The 24,504-nt window shown below is 39.1% G+C and overlaps 2 protein-coding genes and 1 long non-coding RNA gene across 3 annotated transcripts in view; 2 read left to right on the top strand and 1 right to left on the bottom strand.

The window, feature by feature from the left end:
* LOC310720063 (gamma-aminobutyric acid receptor subunit rho-3) overlaps positions 1-8,407 on the top strand; it is a 10,292-nt gene extending 1,885 nt beyond the window's left edge. The window contains exons 2-9 of the mRNA XM_083530380.1: positions 22-134; positions 2,301-2,368; positions 2,462-2,685; positions 3,068-3,150; positions 3,938-4,075; positions 4,184-4,336; positions 6,179-6,372; positions 6,993-8,407. Coding sequence (XP_083386506.1) covers positions 22-134; positions 2,301-2,368; positions 2,462-2,685; positions 3,068-3,150; positions 3,938-4,075; positions 4,184-4,336; positions 6,179-6,372; positions 6,993-7,295 — 1,276 coding nt within the window. The 3' untranslated portion in view covers positions 7,296-8,407. The remainder of the gene's footprint in view (positions 1-21; positions 135-2,300; positions 2,369-2,461; positions 2,686-3,067; positions 3,151-3,937; positions 4,076-4,183; positions 4,337-6,178; positions 6,373-6,992) is intronic.
* Positions 8,408-8,840: 433 nt separating this feature from the next.
* Positions 8,841-16,388, bottom strand: LOC310720062 (uncharacterized protein; the record flags this gene model as incomplete). Its single annotated transcript, XM_083530379.1, has 14 exons — positions 8,841-9,312; positions 9,771-9,893; positions 9,978-10,079; positions 10,164-10,447; positions 10,529-10,625; positions 10,705-10,976; positions 11,081-11,205; positions 11,419-11,522; positions 12,327-12,366; positions 12,445-12,564; positions 12,669-12,821; positions 13,676-13,832; positions 13,950-14,172; positions 14,483-16,388. The coding sequence occupies 14 exons, from the start codon at positions 16,386-16,388 to the stop codon at positions 9,239-9,241; spliced, it is 3,780 nt and encodes a 1,259-aa protein (XP_083386505.1). The 3' UTR covers positions 8,841-9,238.
* On the top strand, positions 14,977-16,779 carry LOC310720064. Its single transcript, XR_014531649.1, has 6 exons — positions 14,977-15,091; positions 15,140-15,253; positions 15,677-15,781; positions 16,094-16,204; positions 16,253-16,585; positions 16,742-16,779. It is a non-coding gene; the product is annotated as an uncharacterized lncRNA (long non-coding RNA).
* Positions 16,780-24,504: the final 7,725 nt, after the last annotated feature.

Genomic DNA, 24,504 nt, shown 5'->3' with positions numbered 1-24,504 from the left:
CTCTCTCTCTCTCTCTCTCAGACGAATCGACTACAAGCTGAAAAAACAGGACAGCACCAAATCTCTCCTGATCAAAACCGAGCAGCTGCTGAGGATCGAGGAACACGACTTTGCCATGCGACCAGGATTCGGAGGTCAGATCCTCTCACAACCATGAGAACTTCCCCTGATCCTTCACTGGTTCTCTCAGCATCTCATCACCTTCACAGGGAGCACACGGAAATAATCAACACTCAAAAATGTCTTAAATTTAGAGCTGATCCAGATTCCATGCAACGCAAATCACACCACAGCTACCTGAGTCCCAGATGTACTGTAGCTCGTGGGTGTTAATCTGGATTACGGTTCAGGTTTGTTAGAGCAGGTGCAGGAGTGGAGGATCAAAATGTATTTCAGGTAAAAGAGTAAATAAAAGAACCTGATTTAGTTTTATGTTCTTGTTCCTGGAAATGTATCTTGGATGTAATGGATCTACACAATTATTGTTGCTTTCAATATTTATTATCATTTATGGAGCTTTGAAGGAGTCAGAGGGAACTTCTAAAATCTTCATGACTTTTTTTTTATATCAGGGGTTTATATAGTTTTATGAACTTCAAGAAAGAGAAGAAAGAGAAGAAACAGAGAAGCTGGTGAAGGAACTGTTTAGTGATGCTAAAACCTAAACAAGAATTTAATCATGGACATTTGACAGCTTTTAAACTGATAAAAAAAAATTGTGGAATAAAAAAAAGGAGCTACAGGTACAGTTAGTAATTTTTTTTACTTAAAAAAAAAAAAAAAAAAAAAAAGAACTAAGAAAGGAAATGCAACAGGAAACTTTAGTATTTTTATTTTGTCCTCGGGGTGCACAAACATTTGCCCTCTCCTGTAATAAAATAATAATGCTAAGAAAAAGATGAAAAAGGAAAGATTAAAAGTAGAAGAGGAAAAAAAGAAAGAAATAATAAGAAAAAAGAAGAAAAAAATAAGAAAAGGAGGAAGAAAAAAAACATAATAATAAGAAGAAGAAATTCCACATTTTATCCCCTTATATTTTTTAGCTGCAGGATTTTCTCTGAAGCTTCCCTCTTGTTCATCAGAAGTTCCTTGCTGTGTTTTAGAAGTTTCAGACTCGTGTTCTTCAGGAACGTCACCACATCGTTTCACACTGCGGTAAAAACAGATCTGTATGCTGAAGCGGTGATTCCAAACTTTTACAACTTTACTTGTTCTCCCTCTGACACGCCCCCCTGCTCCTGGGTTCCACAAATACACGCCTCCAACCATCATCACAACCTCAAACCTCAAACCTTCTCCACCTTTACCCGGTGCCAGATGGCGTCTGGATCATGACACTTACGATAAGTGTCTAGACGTATGTGAAGTTGTGTTGTATTCTTGTAAAAAATGTGTAAAAGAAGAAGTTGTGGTGAGAGACGTGTTCCTACAACTCTGAGAATACTTTCTCCTTAACATCTGGTTTTTAAGGTAAATACACAGTTTGGCCAAAAGTATTGGGACACTTTGTTTTTCCAAACCAGATGTGTTTCCTCTTCAAACTCTTGCTACAAAGTTGGAGGCACACAATTCTATTGGACGTCTTTGGATGCTGTTGCATGAAATATTTTCTTCACTTGAACTAAGAGACCCAAACATGTTCCAGCATGACACTGCCCCTGTGTACAACGCCAGATCCAAAGATCTGCTTTCCATTGTTTGGAAAGATCTCCTGCAATGGTGCTCAAAGCCCTTTTGAATAGCTTTCCTCACCTCACCTACATCATTACCTGACTTTACTAAGACTTTACCCAATGAATCACCACAAAATCTACACAAAATTTATCTCCCCAGATGAATAGAGCTCATTATAACAGCTAATGTGTAATGAGATGTTAAGAAATTTATTTTTAACCATTCTTGGAGCCTGTTGCTCCACACTTTCTTGAAGTTTTTTTTGTAGAGTCTATACGCCATAAGATTTACACAACAACACAACGTCCTGACACTGACTGTGAAACTGTAAAACTCATAAATCATCCGAATCACACGTTTCCTCGAGTGTGTGAAGGGTTCCTGAGTTTTTGGATGAACAAACACAAATGAAATCTGATGAAGTTCTCGCCTCAGATTTCTCAGTAACATCAGTCTACCTTTAGGTGTGTATTTCAGCACACTGGACATCACATTGTACTCTCAATACAATACTTTCAAACCTTCTCCTATTTCAAGGACACTGAAAGCCGTGTTCATGCTTTTCTCGCTCTTTTGTCTTCACCTGCATGTCAGGTTCCACAACTGCTTTGTTCTGCTCTCCACAGGCTCTGCGATCCCTGTGGGTATCGACGTACAGGTGGAAAGTTTAGACAGCATCTCAGAGGTCAACATGGTAATCGCGTCATTGTTTCTTTTTTGTTTTTATCTAGAGCTTTGACCCTGGATTCGAATGCCGGTGTGAATACGGTTCCTGTTTGTTCCTCAGGACTTCACCATGACGCTGTACCTGAGGCACTACTGGAAAGATGAGCGTCTGGCTTTTCCTGCAGGAAACAACCTGAGCCGCACCTTTGACGCTCGTTTGGCGAAGAAAATCTGGGTTCCTGACGTGTTCTTTGTCCACTCCAAGCGCTCGTTCATTCACGATACCACCATGGAGAACATCATGCTGAGGGTTTACCCAGATGGCAATGTTCTCTACAGTGTCAGGTAACCCCTCATGTTTTATTTAATGCACCAAATTAGAACAAATATAACAATTATTCGGTGTGAGTGATGGTTTGTTCAGAAAGAGCGTGGAAGGAGTCTCCAGTATCAGTGCTTTGTAACAGTCAAAAACAAAGAAAGAACAAAACGAAAGGTAACGCAGGTAACGCAAACATTTATTTTATCTTCCACAAGATGAAATGTAGCTATAAATGGACAAAAAAATTAATAAACAAAACAAAAAATTGTTGGTCATTTGGAAACTGCACTGTATGGAGAGATGTTGTTAAAGTGTTAAAGCTCTGACTCTGTGATGTGTTTTGTGAAGGAAAGCAGCGAGCTAATCCTCATAAAGACAAAAGTTAAATCATATCTTTTGCTGCAGGATCACAGTAACGGCTCAGTGCTCCATGGACTTCAGCAGCTTTCCTCTGGACACTCAGAACTGTTCTCTGGAGCTGGAGAGCTGTGAGTGTTTTTCCTTCAGAACAAAATAAATCACCATTTTAAAGATTTAATCCTTTAGTATGAACATATTATGGCCAAATGTCTGTGGAGAACTGAGCATAAGACCTGAGCTTCTGTTTTAACATCTTATTCCACATTAATTCTCCATATGCTGTTATAATAAACTCCACTCTTCTGGGAAGATGTTCCAATAGATTTTGGAGTGTGCTTTAGGAGATTGGAGCTCTATAGCAAGAGATCTTCTACTCCAACCCATGGAAAGCAGATCTTAATGGAGCTGGCTTTGTGCCCAGGGTCACTGAGATGCTGGAACAGGTTTGGGTCTCTTAGCTCAAGTGAAGGAAAAATTTCATACAACAGCATCCAGCATCTATAGATGTCTGATACAGTTGCGTGCCTCCAACTTTGTAGTAACAGTTTGAAGAAGAAGCAGATCTCGGTGGGAAAGCCAGGTGTCCCATTACTTTTGGCCAAGAAGTGTGTTTACCTTGAGAACCCGAGGTTGAGAAGAAATTATTGGTTAAAAGATCATGAACACGACTACAACAGCTCACATATGTTTTATTATCTGAAGACGTCCGATACAATTATGTGCCTCCAACTTTGCGCTAACAGGTTGGGGAAGAAACAAAGATTCAGGTGTCCCAATAGTTTTGGTGAAACTGAAATGAGTTTTTAAATCCTTTTCACTGATCTTCATACCTAAAAATCAATCATCTGGTAATTTCTTGTTCATTCCTATTTACAGTTCCAACTAATTAACAAAAGCTCACTCTTTATCCCGCAGATGCATATAATGAAAACGACCTCATGCTGTACTGGAAGAATGGAAACGACTCTCTCAGGACCGATGAGATCGTTCTCTCGCAGTTCTTTATAGAAGAGTTTAAGCCTTCCAGCGGTTTGGCTTTTTACAGCAGTACTGGTACTGTGTGTGTTTTCTTGTTTTATTTTCCTTTCAGAGCTGCTGATGCTTCATTTGGACCTGAAAGTGCTGAGTAATGACTCGGGTTTTGTCTCTGATTCTCCTCAGGTTGGTACAACAGACTCTACATCAACTTTATCCTCAGGAGACACATTTTCTTCTTCATGCTGCAGACCTACTTTCCCACAATGTTAATGGTCGTGCTCTCCTGGGTGTCGTTTTGGATCGACAGACGGGCCGTGCCTGCTCGCGTCTCACTTGGTACACACACACACACACACACACACACACACACACACACACACACACACACACACACACACACACACACACAAAAACACTATTATGTTTAGCTTTTCAATCTGATTACACTGTGGCTTACACTAAACCCACTGCTGCCTTGTGACCTGAAACAGTTCATAAAATACAGTTTACACCAAATCAAACATCCCACAATATTAAACTACTTCCTTCACCCCCCCCCATATCACCCCCCGTATCACCCCTCATATCACCCCCCCATATCACCCCTCATAGCACCGCCCCACCCATATCACCCCTTATATCACCCCCATACCACCCCTCATATCAGCCCCATATCACCCCTCATATCACCGCCCCCCCCCATATCACCCCTTATATCACCCCCCCATATCACCCCTCATATCACCGCCCCCCCATATCACCCCTTATATCAACCCCATACCACCCCTCATATCAGCCCCATATCACCCCTCATATCACCGCCCCCCCATATCACCCCTCATATCACCCCCCATACCACCCCTCATATCAGACCCATATCACCCCCCCATATCACCCTTCATATCACCCCCAATATCACCCCTCATATCAGCCCCATATCACCCCCCATATCGCCCCTCATATCACCCCCCATACCACCCCTCATATCAGCCCCATATCACCCCCCATATCACCCCCAATACCACCCCTCATATCAGCCCCATATCACCCCTCATATCAGACCCATATCACTCCTCATATCAGCCCCATATCACTCCTCATATCACTCCTCATATCAGCCTTATATCACCCCTCATATCACTCCTCATATTAGCCCCATATCACCCCCCATATCACCCCTCATATCACCGCCCCCCCATATCACCCCTCATATCACCGCCCCCCCATATCACCCCTCATATCACCCCCCCATACCACCCCTCATATCAGACCCATATCACCCCCCATATCACCCCGCATATCACCCCCATATCACCCCCCCCCATATCAGCCCCATATCACCCCCATATCACCCCTCATATCAACCCCCCCAAAGAAACCCTATATCAACCCCCCACAACCCCCCCATATCAGCCCCATATCACCCCCATATCACCCCTCATATCACCCCTCATATCACCCCCATATCAGCCCCATATCAGCCCCATATCACCCCCATATCACCACTCATATCACCCCCCATATCACCCCCATATCACCCCTCATATCACCCCCCCATATCAGCCCCATATCACCCCCATATAACCCCTCATATCACACCCCCATATCAGCCCCATATCACCCCTCATATCACCCCCCATATCACCCCTCATATCACCCCCCATATCAACCCCATATCACCCCCCATATCACCCCATATCACCCATCATATCACCCCCCCATGTCAGCCCCATATCACCCCCTATATCACCCCCATATCACCCCCCCATATGAGCCCCATATCAGCCCCCCATGGATCTAAATTTGACCAAATTTGTGCACCTTGACACTGATACATTTTTCTAAACAACTTGTAACTCAAAGCAGATCCTCTGTCGCAGCCAATCACCTGCATTTATACAAATTCTTTGCTGAAAGTAACTCACCACGGAAAGAGCAGATTATTTATTCTATTTAGTTTGATAAGTTATGTAAAAATATCGTGTTAAAATGATTTAAATTATTTAGTAAGTAAACATCTGCTCTGCCTGCACAAGTCGAGTTAATAACATGTGGGAAACAAAAGCATTTAACGTGGAAGAGTTTTTTCTATTTATAGCCATTAATCACTCACTGAAGCTTAAACATGAAAAGTTTATTGTTTTTATTATTCAGTCACATGAAGTCTGTCTGTTCCAGGAATCACCACGGTCCTGACCATGTCGACCATCATCACGGGCGTGTCTGCCTCCATGCCCCAGGTGTCCTATGTAAAAGCGGTGGATATCTACCTGTGGGTCAGCTTCCTGTTTGTCTTCCTGTCAGTCATTGAGTACGCTGCGGTCAATTACTTCACCACTGTGGAGGAGATGAAGAAGATAAAGAAGGGAAAGGTTGTGATGTCCTCTTTTTCCCATTAACACGTCAATGTTGCATATTCACTCAGATTTCTTTAAGCTTCATTTGATGCTTTGCTAAAATTCAATTCCCTTTCAATTAAATTCAATTCCCTAATTCCCCCAGTTAGTGGGCGGGGCTTTGTGGAGTCTGCATCAGATTTATTTTAGAATGTCTAATATGTGGGCGGGGCTTTGTGAAAGGTTTATTTCAGATTTCTTTTGAAGTGTATATAATTAGTTGGTGAGGCTTTAAGAATGGTCTATAATTAGATTAAAAAATACAGTAGGAGGGCGGAGCTTTGTGAAGCATCTATAATTAGATTAAAATTATTAATATAATTAAAAATTAATCCAGTTACTGGGTGGAGCTGTGTGACATTAATAACGGTAGTGGGCGTGTCTTTGCAAACATCAAGTTTAGATTTATTTGCTATATAAGGTGGGCGTGGCTTGTGAAAAGTATATAAATGTATATAATATTGTATTTTTACAGTTGAGGCGAATTAAAATAATAATAATAATAAAAAAACGATTTAAATGTCACCCCCTGCTGGTGAAAAACCTGTATGGCATCCATAGGAATTTTTGCAACGACACTGCCTTCCTTTCTGCAGCTCTCCAGATTCGACGCTTCCCAGGCAATGGCTTTTGATGGCTGCTTCCATGACACTGACATCGATCTCAGCGCCTTCCCTCAGCTGACGAATCTCGGCGTGGAACCTCCCGTGTCCTCCCAGAACTCCAGTGTGCCAGAAGCTCCACCTACGCTTGGCACACGTCTGCACAAAACACCACGTCTGAGACACCACCTCCACCTTCTCATGAGCAACAGCTACATGATCGACTCGTACTCGAGGATCCTGTTTCCTCTTGCTTACCTTATGTTCAACATCATCTACTGGAGCATCTACACCTAAATCTCAATGAGAACCTGAAGTCAGGAGAAAAACTGATCAGGACGGTTCTTTCACACTCGCAATGGGAATCGTGATGATGACTTTCGTTTCAAATAAACAATTTACAAAAAATACAAGTTTGTGGAAGGAGTCCAGTGTCACTATCAGTTTCTCTTCATTAATATTGATTGTTTATGTGGATTAAGTTCTATGATTTTTGTTTATCAAAGCAAAAAATTAAATACAATTATTAGTGACAATGGTCTAAATATATAAAAGTTAAATGTTATTTGCAAATTTATATTATTGGGAAATGTACACTGATTTATTCAAAACATTATCAACAGCATGCAGAAGTTAAAAGCAGATGTTTAAATAATAATAAAAAGACATCTGACAAATTGTCTGAATTAAGAACCTGAACTTTTTGTGCTGTATTGTCATTAATCCACCAGAGGGCGCATTTGATAAACGGCTTAGATATTTAATAATAAATGTTTAAAAATAGCTCAGATTTGTTTTTGCTGTATTATTATTTATCCACCAGAGGGCGCATTTACTAAACGGCTTAAAATTGGGTGAGAATGTTCTTCCAACCTGTTAAAATCAGTGCACCACATTTCACAAGATGTACCAGATAAATGTATGGGTTACAGAAGAAGAAGAGGAAGAAGAGGAAGAAGAGAAGATAATAATAATAATAATGATAATAATAATGAGAAGAAGCATTTATATACAGAAGCTTAAACCTTTAATAAATTTAAAATACAGTTAAAAGTGCTTTACAGTGAGAAGTGAAAAAACTTTTATAATTAAAAATGACTTTAAAGAACATACATCATTTGTCCCAAACATGATCTAATCCAAAAAAATAAATAAAAAACATAAATCTCATAGTCATAAATTCTAAAACTTAAAAAGAAATTCAGGACCAAAACCTTACATACCTTTTACAGTTTATTCAATAAATCATAATTAATCAAATTACTCTGGAATTAAGTGAATCTTTTCATTCCTTCATCTATTCTAAGCACTTTCTGTGATGCCATTCCATTACGGTTAATCGTATGACCAATATATTTTTAAAGATGTACCATATTCAATAAATAACCAAATTCATTCATTAAAATTAATTTTACAGAATTATTTTTTTTCTTAATTTTTCTGGTTTACATTTTTTTTTCTTCATTAAAAAAATAATTCCCAAAAGAACAACACAACATTAACACTCATCATCTCTGACATTACTGTACCTTCAAAGACGAGTAAATCAACTCTTGTATATTGGCATTACACGGAACACACACACACACACACACACACACACACACACACACACACACACACACACACACACACAAAGCAAATATATTTCAGTCTCTGAAGTCTATAAATGATGAATGTTTTTAGATTGGTTGTAGATAATGTGTAATACTGCATGCTTGTCATAATGTCATGTTTCACAAACGGCAGTTTTTTTCTTTAGGTAGTTTTTTTCTACATTATTTTTTGTTTCATTAAATATTTTGCTCTCAAAACCCCACAGCTGTAATTTCACTGTTCTTATTTGTTTTATCCATGTGAGGTGTAGAGTCTCATCATCTGTCTATAAACTGGATCGGGATATTTAATATTTAAAACCCCAAGAAGAGTCAAAGCTCTATTTATTCACTCGAATGAAAATAAGTGCTGGTCCTTCACGTATCCGTGCACCAAACACTCTGTGAAGTCTTGATTTGAAATCCAGTGTGGAGCAGTGATCTTTCTTCACCATCATTATGACATTAATCTCCATTATAATGTTCTACCCTTTTTCCCTTTTCAACTTCATCTATAAATGTATGAGGCGATGAAGGCGGCAGAGTTCAGGTACTTCAATTGCTGTGTTTCACATTTTATTCCTGAAAGAAGTTTTCTGTGGAACCTGAAACAAGTGGTGGCTGCATCGTCCAACTAACAAAACTTTAGTTTTGTGCTCTATGTACGAGGTTGTTGGAATCTTCCGAAGATGAGAATCCGCTGTCATCCACTGGGGGGTCTGCAATAAGGAAATAAACAACGTGTCAACGCCAAAAAATTTATCAACGATTTACAGTTTTATTGTTTACAGAAGGTCGTGATGTCATTAGTTGTCCGTTTTAGAAACCTAGACCCCGGAGACTCCCTTCCATAATTAACATGATATATAAAAGTCTCCCTCAAGAAAGGTTCCTATGCTGCTGTAGAAAACAAACCAAAACACGTTTATTCTATAGTCTACCGATTTCACATCATGGTCCAGTCATGGCATATTTAAATCTGATTGCCTGGAAGGTGTTTTCCAACTGAAATTGGTAAGCAAACATAGTATACGTGGGATAATCCACAGCTGGTGTGAGGTGTTACGCCATTTTAATTTGTAACAGGTGGATTTTTACTTCCATGTCGAGCAATAAAATAGTGTAACTCTCACATAACTGTGGATGATCACTGATATTTAATTGCAGGAGAACTGACTGTTGAAGTTTGAGGCTAATCCCAAGCTGCCATTGCTCATGGAGGAGTTCCTTGAACTATTTGAAATGTTGGTAGTGACGACTGAACTCTTCTTGTTGTGTTGAGTTGCTACACGGCTCCAATCTGCACACACAATGAATAAATGATTTAGAGCACGTATGAAAACATAACACAAACATCTAGTCTGAGAGAGAAGAGTTAGAATACCTGAGTTTTCTGCTAGTCTGAACCTGCCACAGCAGAGGTAAGTTCTCCACTGTCTCCGGACGCTCTCTTTTACCGCACAGTGAAACACGAAGATGAATAAACCTTTTGAATATAAAAAGAACGAACAGTAAGTCAGGATTCCTGCATGCTTTTTTCAGAGAAGTACCAGATGTTCTGAGCTCTCACCCTGGAAGGAATTGAAGATAGTAAAGAGGTACATGAAGGCTAAGTTGACGGGGCCCCATGCGAAAAAAGCGAATCCCCAGGTGAGGCCGAGTAAAACAACCAGACCGGCAATGCTGCGGAGATCCTGGAGCCCTTTACGGTATTGGTTATTTTGGGGGTTTTGGCGTTTGATGCGTCTCAGCTGAACCATAACCACCACAAACATGATCATGTTGACTACAAAGATCACACAGTAATAGGCCACCACTGACGCATAGTAGGCGGGATCATTATTCAGCCAGCAGCTGGAAAAAACAAGAACATATCTGTCTAAAAAAGCGTCCTTTGTATTAAATTTATTTTTATATATATATTTATTTACTTACAAATCACCAGTCCCATTGGTATATTTTTCGTAGGTAATGAGGCCGTAGTTATTTTTGTCCACCGAAATCACAATAATAACAACAATTAAAGGTATACCTGAAATGCACAAATACACCATCAGCAAACCAAATATTCACCCAAATTCTCCAAAAACTCCAAATATGTAGGAACTCACCCCATCCTGCCAACGAGAACTTCAGCATGTAATGTGATACAAAGTTTTTGAAAACCTTGACGATACTCAGGTAGAGATGCAAGGACTCCAGACCCATCCATGTGAAGGATGCGAGCAAAAAGTAGTGCAGGAAGAAGGCCGTGGAAATGCAGAGGCCAACAGACTCGGTGTAGAGTGCCAGCCAGGCGTCTAGCAGGAAAACCATGTTCAGTAGGAAAAGTGCCAGACACAACTGGATGAGGATCTTGGATGGGATGTCTCTTCGGATTTTGCTGAGGACATAAGTATGAGAAGATGAGAAGAATAAAAAAATGGAAGCTTGACTACATTCATTATTTGATGCTTGAAGAATTTATGGAGGGTTTGTTGTACTCACTCAAAGGCCAGGTACGTGAGAAGAGTGATCGCAAGAAAGATGGCAGAAATTCCACATCCTATGTAAGTGATGAAGGTGAGGATGGTGTCCTGCATTTTGTCAGTATTTCCACCTCTAGAGATGTCCTTCACAAATATGAAAAAAAAACCTAAATCTTGAAACCAACCAGAGTAATTGTGTAACTGATATAAAACAAAAATCTTGACAGAAATCTGTCTAAACCCCTTTTTGAATATCTGATTCTTTATTAATCAAAGATATTTGTATTTCTGGTTTCTTGTTCGTTTCATTCCTGTAGACCAGATACATCGCTCAAATGGACACATGGTGATACTGACCATTAACACGGCAAAGCTGGTCAAGTGGTTGCAGCTACACTTCATCTCCGTATCTGTGCTATTCAGAAGAAAACATCCGCTTTTGTTCCAACCTCCTGCTCCACCTGCAGTTATGAAATATTTGTTATTAGACAAAATTCTACAACAGCTCGGCTATTTTGATGACACTGATTAGACTAGAGATGATCTATAGTAGCTCGTTTACAGGGACTTGTACGGTGTGACGGAGAAACAAGACACGACTGGCAGTGGATGATGAGCGGTGCAGCTCCTCACCGCCTTTGAGAAGATATCAGAGTACTAAAGGGGACAGTGCAGCTGCTCAGGGAGCACAAAAACGTGTCCACTAATTGGCATTGGCATGAACTGGCCCAACCACGACCCCTCAGCAGAAATACCTGACCCTTCTGACCTTTTCACTTATACTCTGATACAAAAAACTCTCTTTCCTTGCACCACACTCTAAAAATAATGAATAAACACACGTGTGGAATTACAATTCTGGAGGCCATGCACCTGTGTTCAGACCATCACAGTGACGGGTGGCAACAATGGAAAGTGCATCACTTGAAGGAAACATCCAGAATCGATTGCTGCTATTAGAAAGTTTCTTTAAAACACTGGAAAGTTCACCAGTGTCAGTGCTTTGTAACAGTTGGAGATGAAACATAATTTAACATCCGCTAGATGCGTTTTGGACTTTTTTGGAAACATAAAAAGCTGTGTTTGACGTTTGCCTGGTACTTCACATCATGTGTACAATTGACTTTACAATGGCTTTTAAGAGTACACCTCTTGTACCTTTGATAGGTCTCGTTTACCTGACAGTGAATGTTGAGTACCTTTACAAACAATTACACAGGTTACTCTCTTTTAGTACTTAGCCTACGTGATGTAGAGTATCTTACCATTTTGGTTAAAATCCCAGAAAACGCAAGTCAGATTTCCCTGCAGGAGAAGAAACAGAAATCAGGATGCTGACACTACATGGTGTTGTGGCATGTTTGAGCGAGCAGATGAGAATACCTGTATAGCACTCGTATTCATCAAAGAGAACTCCACATTTTCTTTCAAGTCTCTGATGGACAGGTTGGCAACGCTTGTCCCCAGGATCAGAGAGTTCAGCTGCTGCTTAGTGTATTTGTCCTACAACAATTGACACATACTGATTGTTGAAAAATATTGTGGAAGTGGGTGTTTATGGAAAATGGCGACTACAGATTGTATATTTCTATCTCAGTCTTCCTCACCTGAAAGAAGCTACTCTTCTGGTAGAATGTGAACTGAAGCCGGGACGCCTGTTGCTTCTGCTCTGGGGAGAGACCATCTGTCAGGGAGGCGGGGAGGTTGATGGAACTCTTAGTAGAAGAACTAGCTACGGACCTCCTTCTTCTGCTATTCATCTGGAAGCACACACAGCCACAAAACCTTAGAGCAATATCAAGACTAAAGCTGAAGCTGGACTAAAGCTGGAAGTCAAAGTTTGAGCTGGTATAACACAAGCAAGAACTTTTTGTTTGATGGCCACGTCAATATGCTCACAAAAAGCAAAGAGTCTGATTTCAGATTACAGGGTGGTGGTGGGAAATAGGACATTTTGGAACTAGGAGTTGGTATCAGCAAATGTTTGGAACCAGTGTGTGCAAAGGAAATTTCGGCATCATTACCAGTTCGGACGTCATGATTGTGTCCAGTCTGCTCGTCTGATTACAACACCTGTGCATTATTTTTAAGAAACAGCTTGACACAGCCATGATGCATTTTGTGGAAGAGTGGTGAGGGCTCCTCACGATGGCTGCTCCAACAGCCTCAATATCTTCTGATCTGAGGGCCATTCGAACACCACCTGCAAACTTATTTTTTTAGTGCTAAACCTGTTTCTTCAAAATGAGCAGACGGGACAGGATCATGATGTCCCAACTGGTAATGATGCGAAAATTCCCTTTGTGCAGCAACTCACACTATAACCATTCTTAGAAAAAGTTTTAAAGCAAATGCTCCACTCCACTGCTCCCTTATAACTAACGGCAAGGAGTTTGAAACAAGCTTGCACTGGTTCCACACAATTGCTGATGTTCCAGGGTCACCAAGTCCTAGTTCCAATATTTCCCATTTCCCTGGGCCACACTGTACAACATACATCAAGTTTGTAAAAGAGAAATATTTCATGTACTTTAAGTACCTTCACCAAAATCACCTGCACTGGAACACTGATTTATGAAGTAATAACTGTAACATATTCACACTCAGACTTTACCTGTATGCCTGATGGTCCGTTGATGGAGAATGACATTCCTGCAAAGTTGGCTCCATCAATGTTTGTCACCGCCAGTGCGAGGGATGACAATGTTATTGTTACTGACTTGTCCGGAATGATCAATTTCAATGCCAGTTCATCTACAATTTTGATCAAGCTGGAGGAAAAGAATCCAAAAATTACACGATCTGTCCAAGTCCTTATATTTATTTTTACTTGCACTGCTCTCTATCTCCTCTGTATCTTTATGTAAAGGCTTACTGATGTCTCTTACCGGTTGGATGAGGAGACCAAAGCTCCTTGAGGAGCATCTTGGAGATTGTTAATGGTAGACAGAGCATTCTTAAACACATTCAGGCTGATGTTTGGAGCAGACAAGATATCTTCCAGTTGGTTAACCACATTCTGCACTTGAGAGGAGTTCAGGGTTGAAACCTCCTGAGTCTGGTTCAGAATCTGATCCACCACAGATTGGGGGTTAGGTGGTGTTGTGGTCGCTGCAAGGTGGACATTCAGTGTCATGTTAGTAAATAGGCTTATTACCTTGAAAACTTCAGAAGAACCAAACTTGAAGTGGGAAGTTATTATAGTTTTATCATGAAGTGCCATCATACTATTTGTTTACTGTTTATTATATATTATTACCAAAATAACCCTTAGGGTCCAATTATGTACCTTAGACGAGCCTTAAGGAATACTATCTTCTAGATTCAGCAACTGAAGATATGTATTTAGGAAAATATCTAAAAATCTAATCTTTAAATTCAACTCAAGCAGAAGAGATATGATGCAGCTCAGTCGACAAACCTGCTAAACTTGTTCCATTACTGCTCTTGCTGGTGGTGATGGAGATGGTGGTGATGGAGCTGGTGGTAATGGAGCTATTTCCTTCCTGTGAAGTGGGAGTGTTTGGTGCTAATGTATTATCGGGTGTTGATGTTGTAAGTGTAACATTGAGAGTGGTGTTTGCTTGTGATGTGTTATCCGGTGATAATGTTGTATCTGTAACATTGCGATTGGTGCTTGGTTGTGTTGTGTTGTCAGATGCTAATGTTGTATTTGTTACATTGAGAGTGGTGTTTGGTTGTGTTGTGCTATCAGGTGCTGATGTAAAATTGAGAGTAGTGTTTGGTTGTGTTGTGTTATTGGGTGTTAATGTAACATTGAGAGTGGTGTTTGGTTGAGTTGTGTTATCAGGTGTTAATGTTGTAAGTGTTACATTGAGAGTGGTGTTTGGTTGGGTTGGGTTATTGGGTGTTGATGATGTAAAATTGAGAGTTGTGTTCGGTTGAGTTGTGTTATCAGGTGTTAACGTTGTAAGTGTTACATTGGGAGTGGTGTTTGGTTGGGTCGTGTTATCGGGTGTTGATGTTGATGTAAAATTGAGAGTGGTGTTTGGTTGTGTTTTGGTATTGGGTGTTGATGTAACATTAAGAGTGGTGTTTGATTGAGTTGTATTATCAGGTGTTAATGTTGTATGTGTTACATTGAGAGTGGTATTTGGTTGTGTTGTGTTATCAGGTGTTAATATTTTATCTGTCATATTGCTATTGGTGTTTGGTTGTGTTGTGTTATCAGGTGCTAATGTGGTATTTGTTACATTAAGAGTGGTGTTTGGTTGTGTTGTGTTATCAGGTGTTGATGTAATATTGAGAGTGGTGTTTGGTTGAGTTGTGTTATCAGGTGTTAATGTTGTAAGTGTTACATTGACAGTGGTATTTGGTAGTGCTGTGTTATCGAGTGTTGATGTTTGTGTAAAACTGAGAGTAGTGTTTGGGTGTGGTGTGTAATCAGGTATTGATGGAACATTGAGAGTGGTGTTTGGTTGAGTTGTGTTATCAGGTGTTAATGTTGTAAGTGTTACATTGACAGTGGTATTTGGTAGTGCTTTGTTATCGAGTGTTGATGTTTGTGTAAAACTGAGAGTAGTGTTTGGGTGTGGTGTGTAATCAGGTGTTAATGTAACATTGAGAGAGGTGTTTGGTTGAGTTGTGTTATCAGGTGCTAATGTTGTATTTGTTACATTGAGAGTGGTGTTTGGTTGTGTTGTGTTATCAGGTGTTGATGTAATATTGAGAGTGGTGTTTGGTTGAGTTGTGTTATCAGGTGTTAATGTTGTATGAGTTACATTGAGAGTGGTGTTTGGTTGTGTTGTGTTATCAGGTGTTGATTTAAAATTAAGAGTGGTGTTTGTTTGTGTTGTGTTATCAGGTGTTGATGTTGTCACAGTGAGAGTGGTGTTTGGTTGTGTTGTGTTATTGGGTGTTAATGTAACATTGAGAGTGGTGTTTGGTTGAGTTGTGTTATCAGGTGTTAATGTTGTAAGTGTTACATTGAGAGTGGTGTTTGGTTGGGTTGGGTTATCGGGTGTTGATGATGTAAAATTAAGAGTTGTGTTTGGTTGAGTTGTGTTATCAGGTGTTAACGTTGTAAGTGTTACATTGGGAGTGGTGTTTGGTTGGGTCGTGTTATCGGGTGTTGATGTTGATGTAAAATTGAGAGTGGTGTTTGGTTGTGTTTTGGTATTGGGTGTTGATGTAACATTAAGAGTGGTGTTTGATTGAGTTGTATTATCAGGTGTTAATGTTGTATGTGTTACATTAAGAGTGGTATTTGGTTGTGTTGTGTTATCAGGTGTTAATATTTTATCTGTCATATTGCTATTGGTGTTTGGTTGTGTTGTGTTATCAGGTGTTAATATTTTATCTGTCATATTGCTATTGGTGTTTGGTTGTGTTGTGTTATCAGGTGCTAATGTTGTATTTGTTACATTGAGAGTGGTGTTTGGTTGTGTTGTGTTATCAGGTGTTGATGTAATATTGAGAGTGGTGTTTGGTTGAGTTGTGTTATCAGGTGTTAATGTTGTATGAGTTACATTGAGAGTGGTGTTTGGTTGTGTTGTGTTATCAGGTGTTGATGTTTTATCTGTAACATTGCGATTGGTGTTTGGTTGTGTTGTGTTATCAGGTGTCGATGTAACATTGAGAGTGGTTTTTGGTTGTATTGTGTTATCAAGTGTTGATGTTGTAACAGTGAGAGTGGTGTTTTGTTGTGTTGTGTTATCAGGTGTTGATGTTGTTTGTGTAATATTAAGAGTGGTGCTTGGTTGTGTTGAGTTATCAGGTGTTAATGTTGTAACAGTGAGAGGGATGTTTGCTTGTATTGTGTTATTCGGTGTTGTTGTTGTAAGTGTTACATTGACAGTGGTATTTGGTAGTGCTGTGTTATCGAGTGTTGATGTTTGTGTAAAACTGAGAGTAGTGTTTGGGTGTGGTGTGTAATCAGGTATTGATGGAACATTGAGAGTGGTGTTTGGTTGTGTTGTGTTATCGAGTGTTGATGTAAAATTGAGAGTGGTATTTGGTTGTTTTGTGTTATCAGGTGTTAATGTAAAATTGACAGTGGTGTTTGGGTGTGTTGATTTATCAGGTGTTGATGTTGTAACAGTAAGAGTGGTGTTTGCTTGTGTTGTGTTATTGGGTGTTGTTGTTGTAAGTGTTGCATTGACAGTGATATTTGGTTGTGTTGTGTTTTCGCGTGTTGATGTAACATTAAGAGTGGTGTTTGGTCGTTTTAGGTTATCAGGTGTTGTTGTTGTAACAGCGAGAGTGGCGTTTGGTTGTTTTGTGTTATCAGGTGTTGATGTTAATGTAAAATTGAGAGAGGTGTTTGGTTTTATTGTGTTATCAGGTGTTAATGTAACATTGAGAGTGGTGTTTGGTTGTATTGTGTTATCGAGTGTTGATGTTTGTGTAATATTAAGAATAGTGCTTGGTTGTGTTGTGTTATCAGGTGTTAATGTTGCATGTGTAACAGTGAGAATGGTGTTTGTTAGTGTTGTGTTATTGGGTGTTGTTGTTGTAAGTGTTACATTAACAGTGGTATTTGGTTGTGTTGTGTTATAGAGTGTTGATGTTTGTGTAAAACTGAGAGTAGTGTTTGGTTGTGTTGTGTAATCAGGTGTTGATGTAACATTGAGAGTGGTGTTTGGTTGAGATGTGTTATCGGGTGTTGATGTTTGTGTAAAACTGAGAGTAGTGTTTGGTTGTGTTGTGTAATCAGGTGTTGATGTAACATTGAGAGTGGTGTTTGGTTGAGATGTGTTATCAGGTGTTAACGTTGTAAGTGTAACATTTAGAGTGGTATTAAGTTGTGTTGTGTTATCAGGTGTTGATGTTTGTATAATACTAAGAGTGGTGCTCGGTTGTGTTGTGTTATCAGGTGTTAATGTTGCATGTGTAACAGTAAGAGTGGTGTTTGCTTGTGTTGTGTTACTGGGTGTTTTTGAAAGGGTTACATTGACAGTGGTATTTGGTTGTATTGTGTTATCAGGTGTTGATATTTTATCTGTAACATTGCGATTGTTGTCTGGTTGTGTTGTGTTATCAGGTGTTGATGTAAAATTGGGAGTGGTATTTGATTGTGTTGTGTTATCAGGTGTTGATGTTTTATCTGTAACATTGTGATTGGTGTTTGGTTGTGTTGTGGTATCAGGTGCTAATGTTGTATTTGTTACATTGAGAGTGGTATTTGGTTGTGTTGTGTTATTGGGTGTTGATGTTGATGTAAAATTGAGAGTGGTGTTTGCTTGTGTTGTGTTATCAGGTGCTAATGTTGTATTTGTTACATTGATGGTGTTGTTTGGTTGTGTTGTGTTATCAGGTGCTAATGTTGTATTTGTTACATTGATGGTGTTGTTTGGTTGTGTTGTGTTATTAGCTGTTGATGTTGTTTGTGTAATATTAAGAGTTGTGCTTGGTTGTGTTGTGTTATCAGATGTTAATGGTGCGTGTGTATAAGTGAGAGTGGTGTTTTCTTGTGTTGTGTTATCAGGTGCTAATGTTGTATTTGTTACATTGGTGGTGTTGTTTGGTTGTGTAGTGTTATCAGGTGCTAATGTTGTATTTGTTACATTGATAGTGTTGTTTGGTTGTGTTGTGTAATCAGATGTTGATGTTGTTTGTGTAATACTAAGATTGGTGCTCGGTTGTGTTGTGTTATCAGGTGTTACTGTTGTATTTGTCACATTGGTGTTGTTGTTTGGTTGTGTAGTGTTATCAGGTGCTAATGTTGTATTTGTTACATTGATAGTGTTGTTTGGTTGTGTTGTGTAATCAGGTGTTGATGTTGTTTGTGTAATACTAAGATTGGTGCTCGGTTGTGTTGTGTTATCAGGTGTTAATGTTGCATGTGTAACAGTAAGAGTGGTGTTTGCTTGTGATGTGTTATTTGGTGTTGTTGTTGTTAGTGTTACATTGACAGTGGTATTTGGTTGTGTTGTGTTTTCGAGTGTTGATGTAAAATTGAGAGTGGTGTTTGGTTGTGTTGGGTTATCAGGTGTTGATGTTGTATGTGTTACATTGAGAGTGGTATTTGGTTGTGTTGTGTTATCAGGTGTTGATGTTTTATCTGTAACATTGAGAGTGGTGTTTGGTTGTGGTGTAGTATCAGGTGCTAATGTTGTATTTGTTACATTGAGAGTGGTGTTTGGTTGTGTTGTGTTATTGGGTGTTGATGTTGTTTGTGTAATATTAAGAGTGGTGCTTGGTTGTGTTGTGTTATCAGATGTTAATGGTGCATGTGTAACAGTGAGAGTGGTGTTTGTGTGTGTTGTGTTATTTGGTGGTGTTGCTTCAAGTGTTGCATTGACAGTGGTATTTGGTTGTGTTGTGTTATCCGGTGTTGATGTAACATTGAGAATGGTGTATGGTTGAGTTGTGGTATCAGCTGTTAACGTTGTAAGTGTTACATTGAGCGTGTTATATGGTTGTGTTGTGTTATCGAGTGTTGAGGCTTCATCTGTAACATTGCGATTGGTGTTTGGTTGTGTTGTGTTAACAGGTGCTAATGTATTTGTTAAACTGAGAGTGGTGTTTGGTTGTGTTGCGTTATCGGATGTTGATGTCAAATTGAGAGTGGTGTTTGACTGTGTTGTGTTATCAGGTGTTGATGTAACAGTGAGAGTGGTGTTTGGTTGTGTTGTGTTATCAGGTGGTAATGTTGCATGTGTAACAGTGAGAGTGTTGTTTGATTGAGTTGTGTTATCAGGTGTTGTTGTAAGTGTTACATTGACAGTGGTATTTGGTTGAGTTGTGTTATCAGGTGTTAACGTTGTAAGTGTTACATTGAGAGTGGTATTTGGTTGTGTTGTGTTATCGGGTGTTGATGTAACATTGAGAGTGGTGTTTGGTTGAGTTGTGTTATCAGGTGTTAACGTTGTAAGTGGTACATTGACAGTGGTGTTTGGTTGAGTTGTGTTATCAGGTGTTAATGTATTTATTAAATTAACAGTGGTGTTGGGTTGTGCTGTGTTATCAGTTGTTGATGTAACATTGAGAGTGGTGTTTGGTTGAGTTGTGTTATCAGGTGGTAACGTTGTAAGTGTTACATTGGGAGTGGTATTTGGTTGTGTTGTGTTATTGGGTGTTGATGTAACATTGAGAGTGGTGTTTGGTTGAGTTGTGTTATCAGGTGTTAACGTTGTAAGTGTTACATTGACAGTGGTGTTTGGTTGAGTTGTGTTATCAGGTGTTAATGTATTTGTTACATTAACAGTGGTGTTGGGTTGTGTTGTGCTATCATTTCTTGATGTTACATTGAGAGTGGTATTTGGTTGTGTTGTGTTATCGGGTGTTGATGTTTTATCTGTAACATTGCGATTGGTGTTTGGTTGTGTTGTGTTATTGGGTGTTGTTGTTTGTGTTACATTGAGAGTGGTGCTTGGTTGTGTTATGTTATTGGGTGTTGATGTTTGTGTAAAATTTTGAGTGGTGTTTAGTTGTGTTGTGTTATTAGGTGTTGATGTATTTGTTACATTGACAGTGGTATTTGGTTGTGTTGTGTTATTGGCTGTTGATGTAACATTGAGAGTAGTGTTTGGTTCTGTTGTGTTATTAGGTGTTGATGTATTTGTTACATTAAAAGTGGTGTTTGGTTGTGTTGTGTTATTGGGTGTTGCTGTAACATCGAGAGTGGTGTTTGGTTTAGTTGTGTTATCAGGTGTTAACATTGTAAGTGTTACATTGACAATGGTGTTTGGTTGTGTTGTGTTATCAGGTGTTGATGTATTTGTTACATTAACAGTGTTGTTGGGTTGTGTTGTGTTATCAGGTGATGATATTGTTTGTTTAATATCGAAAGTGGTGCTCGGTTGTGTTGGGCTATCAGGTGGTAATGTTACATGTGTAACAGTGAGAGTGTTGTTTGGTTGAGTTGTGTTATCAGGTGTTGTTGTTGTAAGTGTTACATTGACAGTGGTATTTGGTTGTGTTGTGTTATCGGGTGTTGATGTAACATTAAGAGTGGTGTTTGGTTGAGTTGTGTTATCAGGTGTTAACGTTATAAGTGTTACATTGAGAGTGGTATTTGGTTGTGTTGTGTTATCGGGTGTTGATGTAACATTGACAGTGGTGTTTGGTTGAGGTGTGTTATCAGGTGTTGATGTAACATTGAGAGTGGTGTTTGGTTGAGTTGTGTTATCAGGTGTTAACGTTGTAAGTGTTACATTGACAGTGGTGTTTGGTTGTGTTGTGTTATCAGGTGTGGATATTGTAACAGTGAGAATGGTGTTTGGTTGAGTTGTGTTATCAGGTATTAACGTTGTAAGTGTTACATTGACAGTGGTATTTGGTTGTGTTGTGTTATTGGCTGTTGAAACATTGAGAGTAGTGTTTGGTTCTGTTGTGTTATCAGGTCTTGATGTATTTGTTACATTAACAGTGGCGTTGGGTTGTGTTGTGTTATCATGTGTTGATGTATTTATTACATTAACAGTGGTGTTGTGTTGTGTTGTGTTATCAGGTGTTGATGTAACATTGAGAGTGGTCCTTGGTTGTGTTGTGTTATCAGGTGTTGATATTGTAACAGTGAGAGTGGTGTTTGGTTGAGTTGTGTTATCAGGTGTTAACGTTGTACGTGTTACATTTAAAGTGGTGTTGTGTTGTGTTGTGTTATCAGGTGTTGATGTATTTGTTACATTAACAGTGGTGTTGGGTTGTGTTGTCTTATCGGGTGTTGGTGTAACATTGAGAGTGGTGTTTGGTTGAGTTGTGTTATCAGGTGTTAACATTGTAAGTGTTACATTGACAGTGTTGTTAGGTTGAGTTGTGTTATCAGGTGTTGTTGTTGTAAGTGTTACATTGACAGTGGTATTTGGTTGTGTTGTGTTATCGGGTGTTGATGTAACATTAAGAGTGGTGTTTGGTTGAGTTGTGTTATCAGGTGTTAACGTTATAAGTGTTACATTGACAGTGGTGTTGGGTTGTGTTGTGCTATCAGTTGTTGATGTAACATTGACAGTGTTGTTTGGTTGAGTTGTGTTATCAGGTGTTAACGTTGTAAGTGTTACATTGAGAGTGGTATTTGGTTGTGTTATGTTATCGGGTGTTGATGTAACATTGACAGTGGTGTTTGGTTGAGTTGTGTTATCAGGTGTTGATGTAACATTGAGAGTGGTGTTTGGTTGAGTTGTGTTATCAGGTGTTAACTTTGTAAGTGTTACATTGACAGTGGTGTTTGGTTGTGTTGTGTTATCAGGTGTTAATGTAAAATTAAGAATGGTGTTTGGTTGTGTTGTGTTATCAGGTGTGGATATTGTAACAGTGAGAATGGTGTTTGGTTGAGTTGTGTTATCAGGTGTTAACGTTGTAAGTGTTACATTGACAGTGGTATTTGGTTGTGTTGTGTTATTGGCTGTTGAAACATTGAGAGTAGTGTTTGGTTCTGTTGTGTTATCAGGTCTTGATGTATTTGTTACATTAACAGTGGCGTTGGGTTGTGTTGTGTTATCAGGTGTTGATGTATTTATTACATTAACAGTGGTGTTGGGTTGTGTTGTGTTATCAGGTGTTGATGTAACATTGAGAGTGGTGTTTGGTTGTGTTGTGTTATCAGGTGTTGATATTGTAACAGTGAGAGTGGTGTTTGGTTGAGTTGTGTTATCAGGTGTTAACGTTGTACGTGTTACATTTAAAGTGGTGTTGGGTTGTGTTGTGTTATCAGGTGTTGATGTATTTGTTACATTAACAGTGGTGTTGGGTTGTGTTGTCTTATCGGGTGTTGGTGTAACATTGAGAGTGGTGTTTGGTTGAGTTGTGTTATCAGGTGTTAACATTGTAAGTGTTACATTGACAGTGGTGTTTGGTTGAGTTGTGTTATCGGGTGTTGATGTTTTATCTGTAACATTGCTATTGGTGTTTGGTTGTGTTGTGTTATCAGGTGCTAATGTTGTATTTGTTACATTGAGAGTGCTATTTGGTTGTGTTGTGTTATTAGGTGTTAATGTAAAGTTGAGAGTGGTGTTTGGTTGTGTTGTGTTATCAGGTGTTGATATTGTAACAGTGAGAGTGGTGTTTGGTTGAGTTGTGTTATCAGGTGTTAACGTTGTAAGTGTTACATTAACAGTGGTATTTGGTTGTGTTGTGTTATTGTCTGTTGATGTAACATTGAGAGTATTGTTTGGTTCTGTTGTGTTATCAGGTCTTAATGTATTTCTCACATTAACAGTGGTGTTGGGTTGTGTTGTGTTATCAGGTGTTGATGTATTTGTTACATTAACAGTGGTGTTGGGTTGTGTTGTGTTATCAGGTGTTAATGTAACATTGAGAATGGTGTTTGGTTGAGTTGTATTATCAGGTGTTAACGTTGTAAGTGTTACATTGAGAGTGGTATTTGGTTGTGTTGTGTTATCGGGTGTTGATGTTTTATCTGTAACATTGCGATTGGTGTTTGGTTGTGTTGTGTTATCAGGTGCTAATGTTGTATTTGTTACATTGAGAGTGGTATTTGGTTGTGTTGTGTTATTAGGTGTTAACGTAAAGTTGAGAGTGGTGTTTGGTTGTGTTGTGTTATCAGGTGTTGATATTGAAACAGTGAGAGTGGTGTTTGGTTGAGTTGTGTTATCAGGTGTTAACGTTGTAAGTGTTACATTAACAGTGGTATTTGGTTGTGTTGTGTTATTGTCTGTTGATGTAACATTGAGAGTAGTGTTTGGTTCTGTTGTGTTATCAGGTCTTAATGTATTTGTCACATTAACAGTGGTGTTGGGTTGTGTTGTGTTATCAGGTGTTGATGTATTTATTACATTAACAGTGGTGTTGGGTTGTGTTGTGTTATCAGGTGTTGATGTAACATTGAGAATGGTGTTTGGTTGAGTTGTGTTATAAGGTGTTAACGTTGTAAGTGTTACATTGAGAGTGGTATTTGGTTGTGTTGTGTTATCGGGTGTTGATGTTTTATCTGTAACATTGCGATTGGTGTTTGGTTGTGTTGTGTTATCAGGTGCTAATGTTGTATTTGTTACATTGAGAGTGGTATTTGGTTGTGTTGTGTTATTAGGTGTTAACGTAAAGTTGAGAGTGGTGTTTGGTTGTGTTGTGTTATCAGGTGTTGATATTGTAACAGTAAGAGTGGTGTTTGGTTGATTTGTGTTATCAGGTGTTAACGTTGTAAGTGTTACATTAACAGTGGTATTTGGTTGTGTTGTGTTATTGTCTGTTGATGTAACATTGAGAGTAGTGTTTGGTTCTGTTGTGTTATCGGGTCTTAATGTATTTGTCACATTAACAGTGGTGTTGGGTTGTGTTGTGTTATCAGGTGTTGATGTATTTATTACATTAACAGTGGTGTTGGGTTGTGTTGTGTTATCAGGTGTTGATGTAACATTGAGAATGGTGTTTGGTTGAGTTGTGTTATCAGGTGTTAACGTTGTAAGTGTTACATTGAGAGTGGTATTTGGTTGTGTTGTGTTATCGGGTGTTGATGTTTTATCTGTAACATTGCGATTGGTGTTTGGTTGTGTTGTGTTATCAGGTGCTAGTGTTGTATTTGTT

This window comes from Silurus aristotelis (genome assembly GCF_946808225.1).
Source record: "Silurus aristotelis genome assembly, chromosome: 25".
In the NCBI taxonomy this organism is placed as follows: domain Eukaryota; kingdom Metazoa; phylum Chordata; class Actinopteri; order Siluriformes; family Siluridae; genus Silurus; species Silurus aristotelis.
Note: the sequence above shows the minus strand (reverse complement) of the source record. Positions and strands in the feature narration are given on the sequence as shown.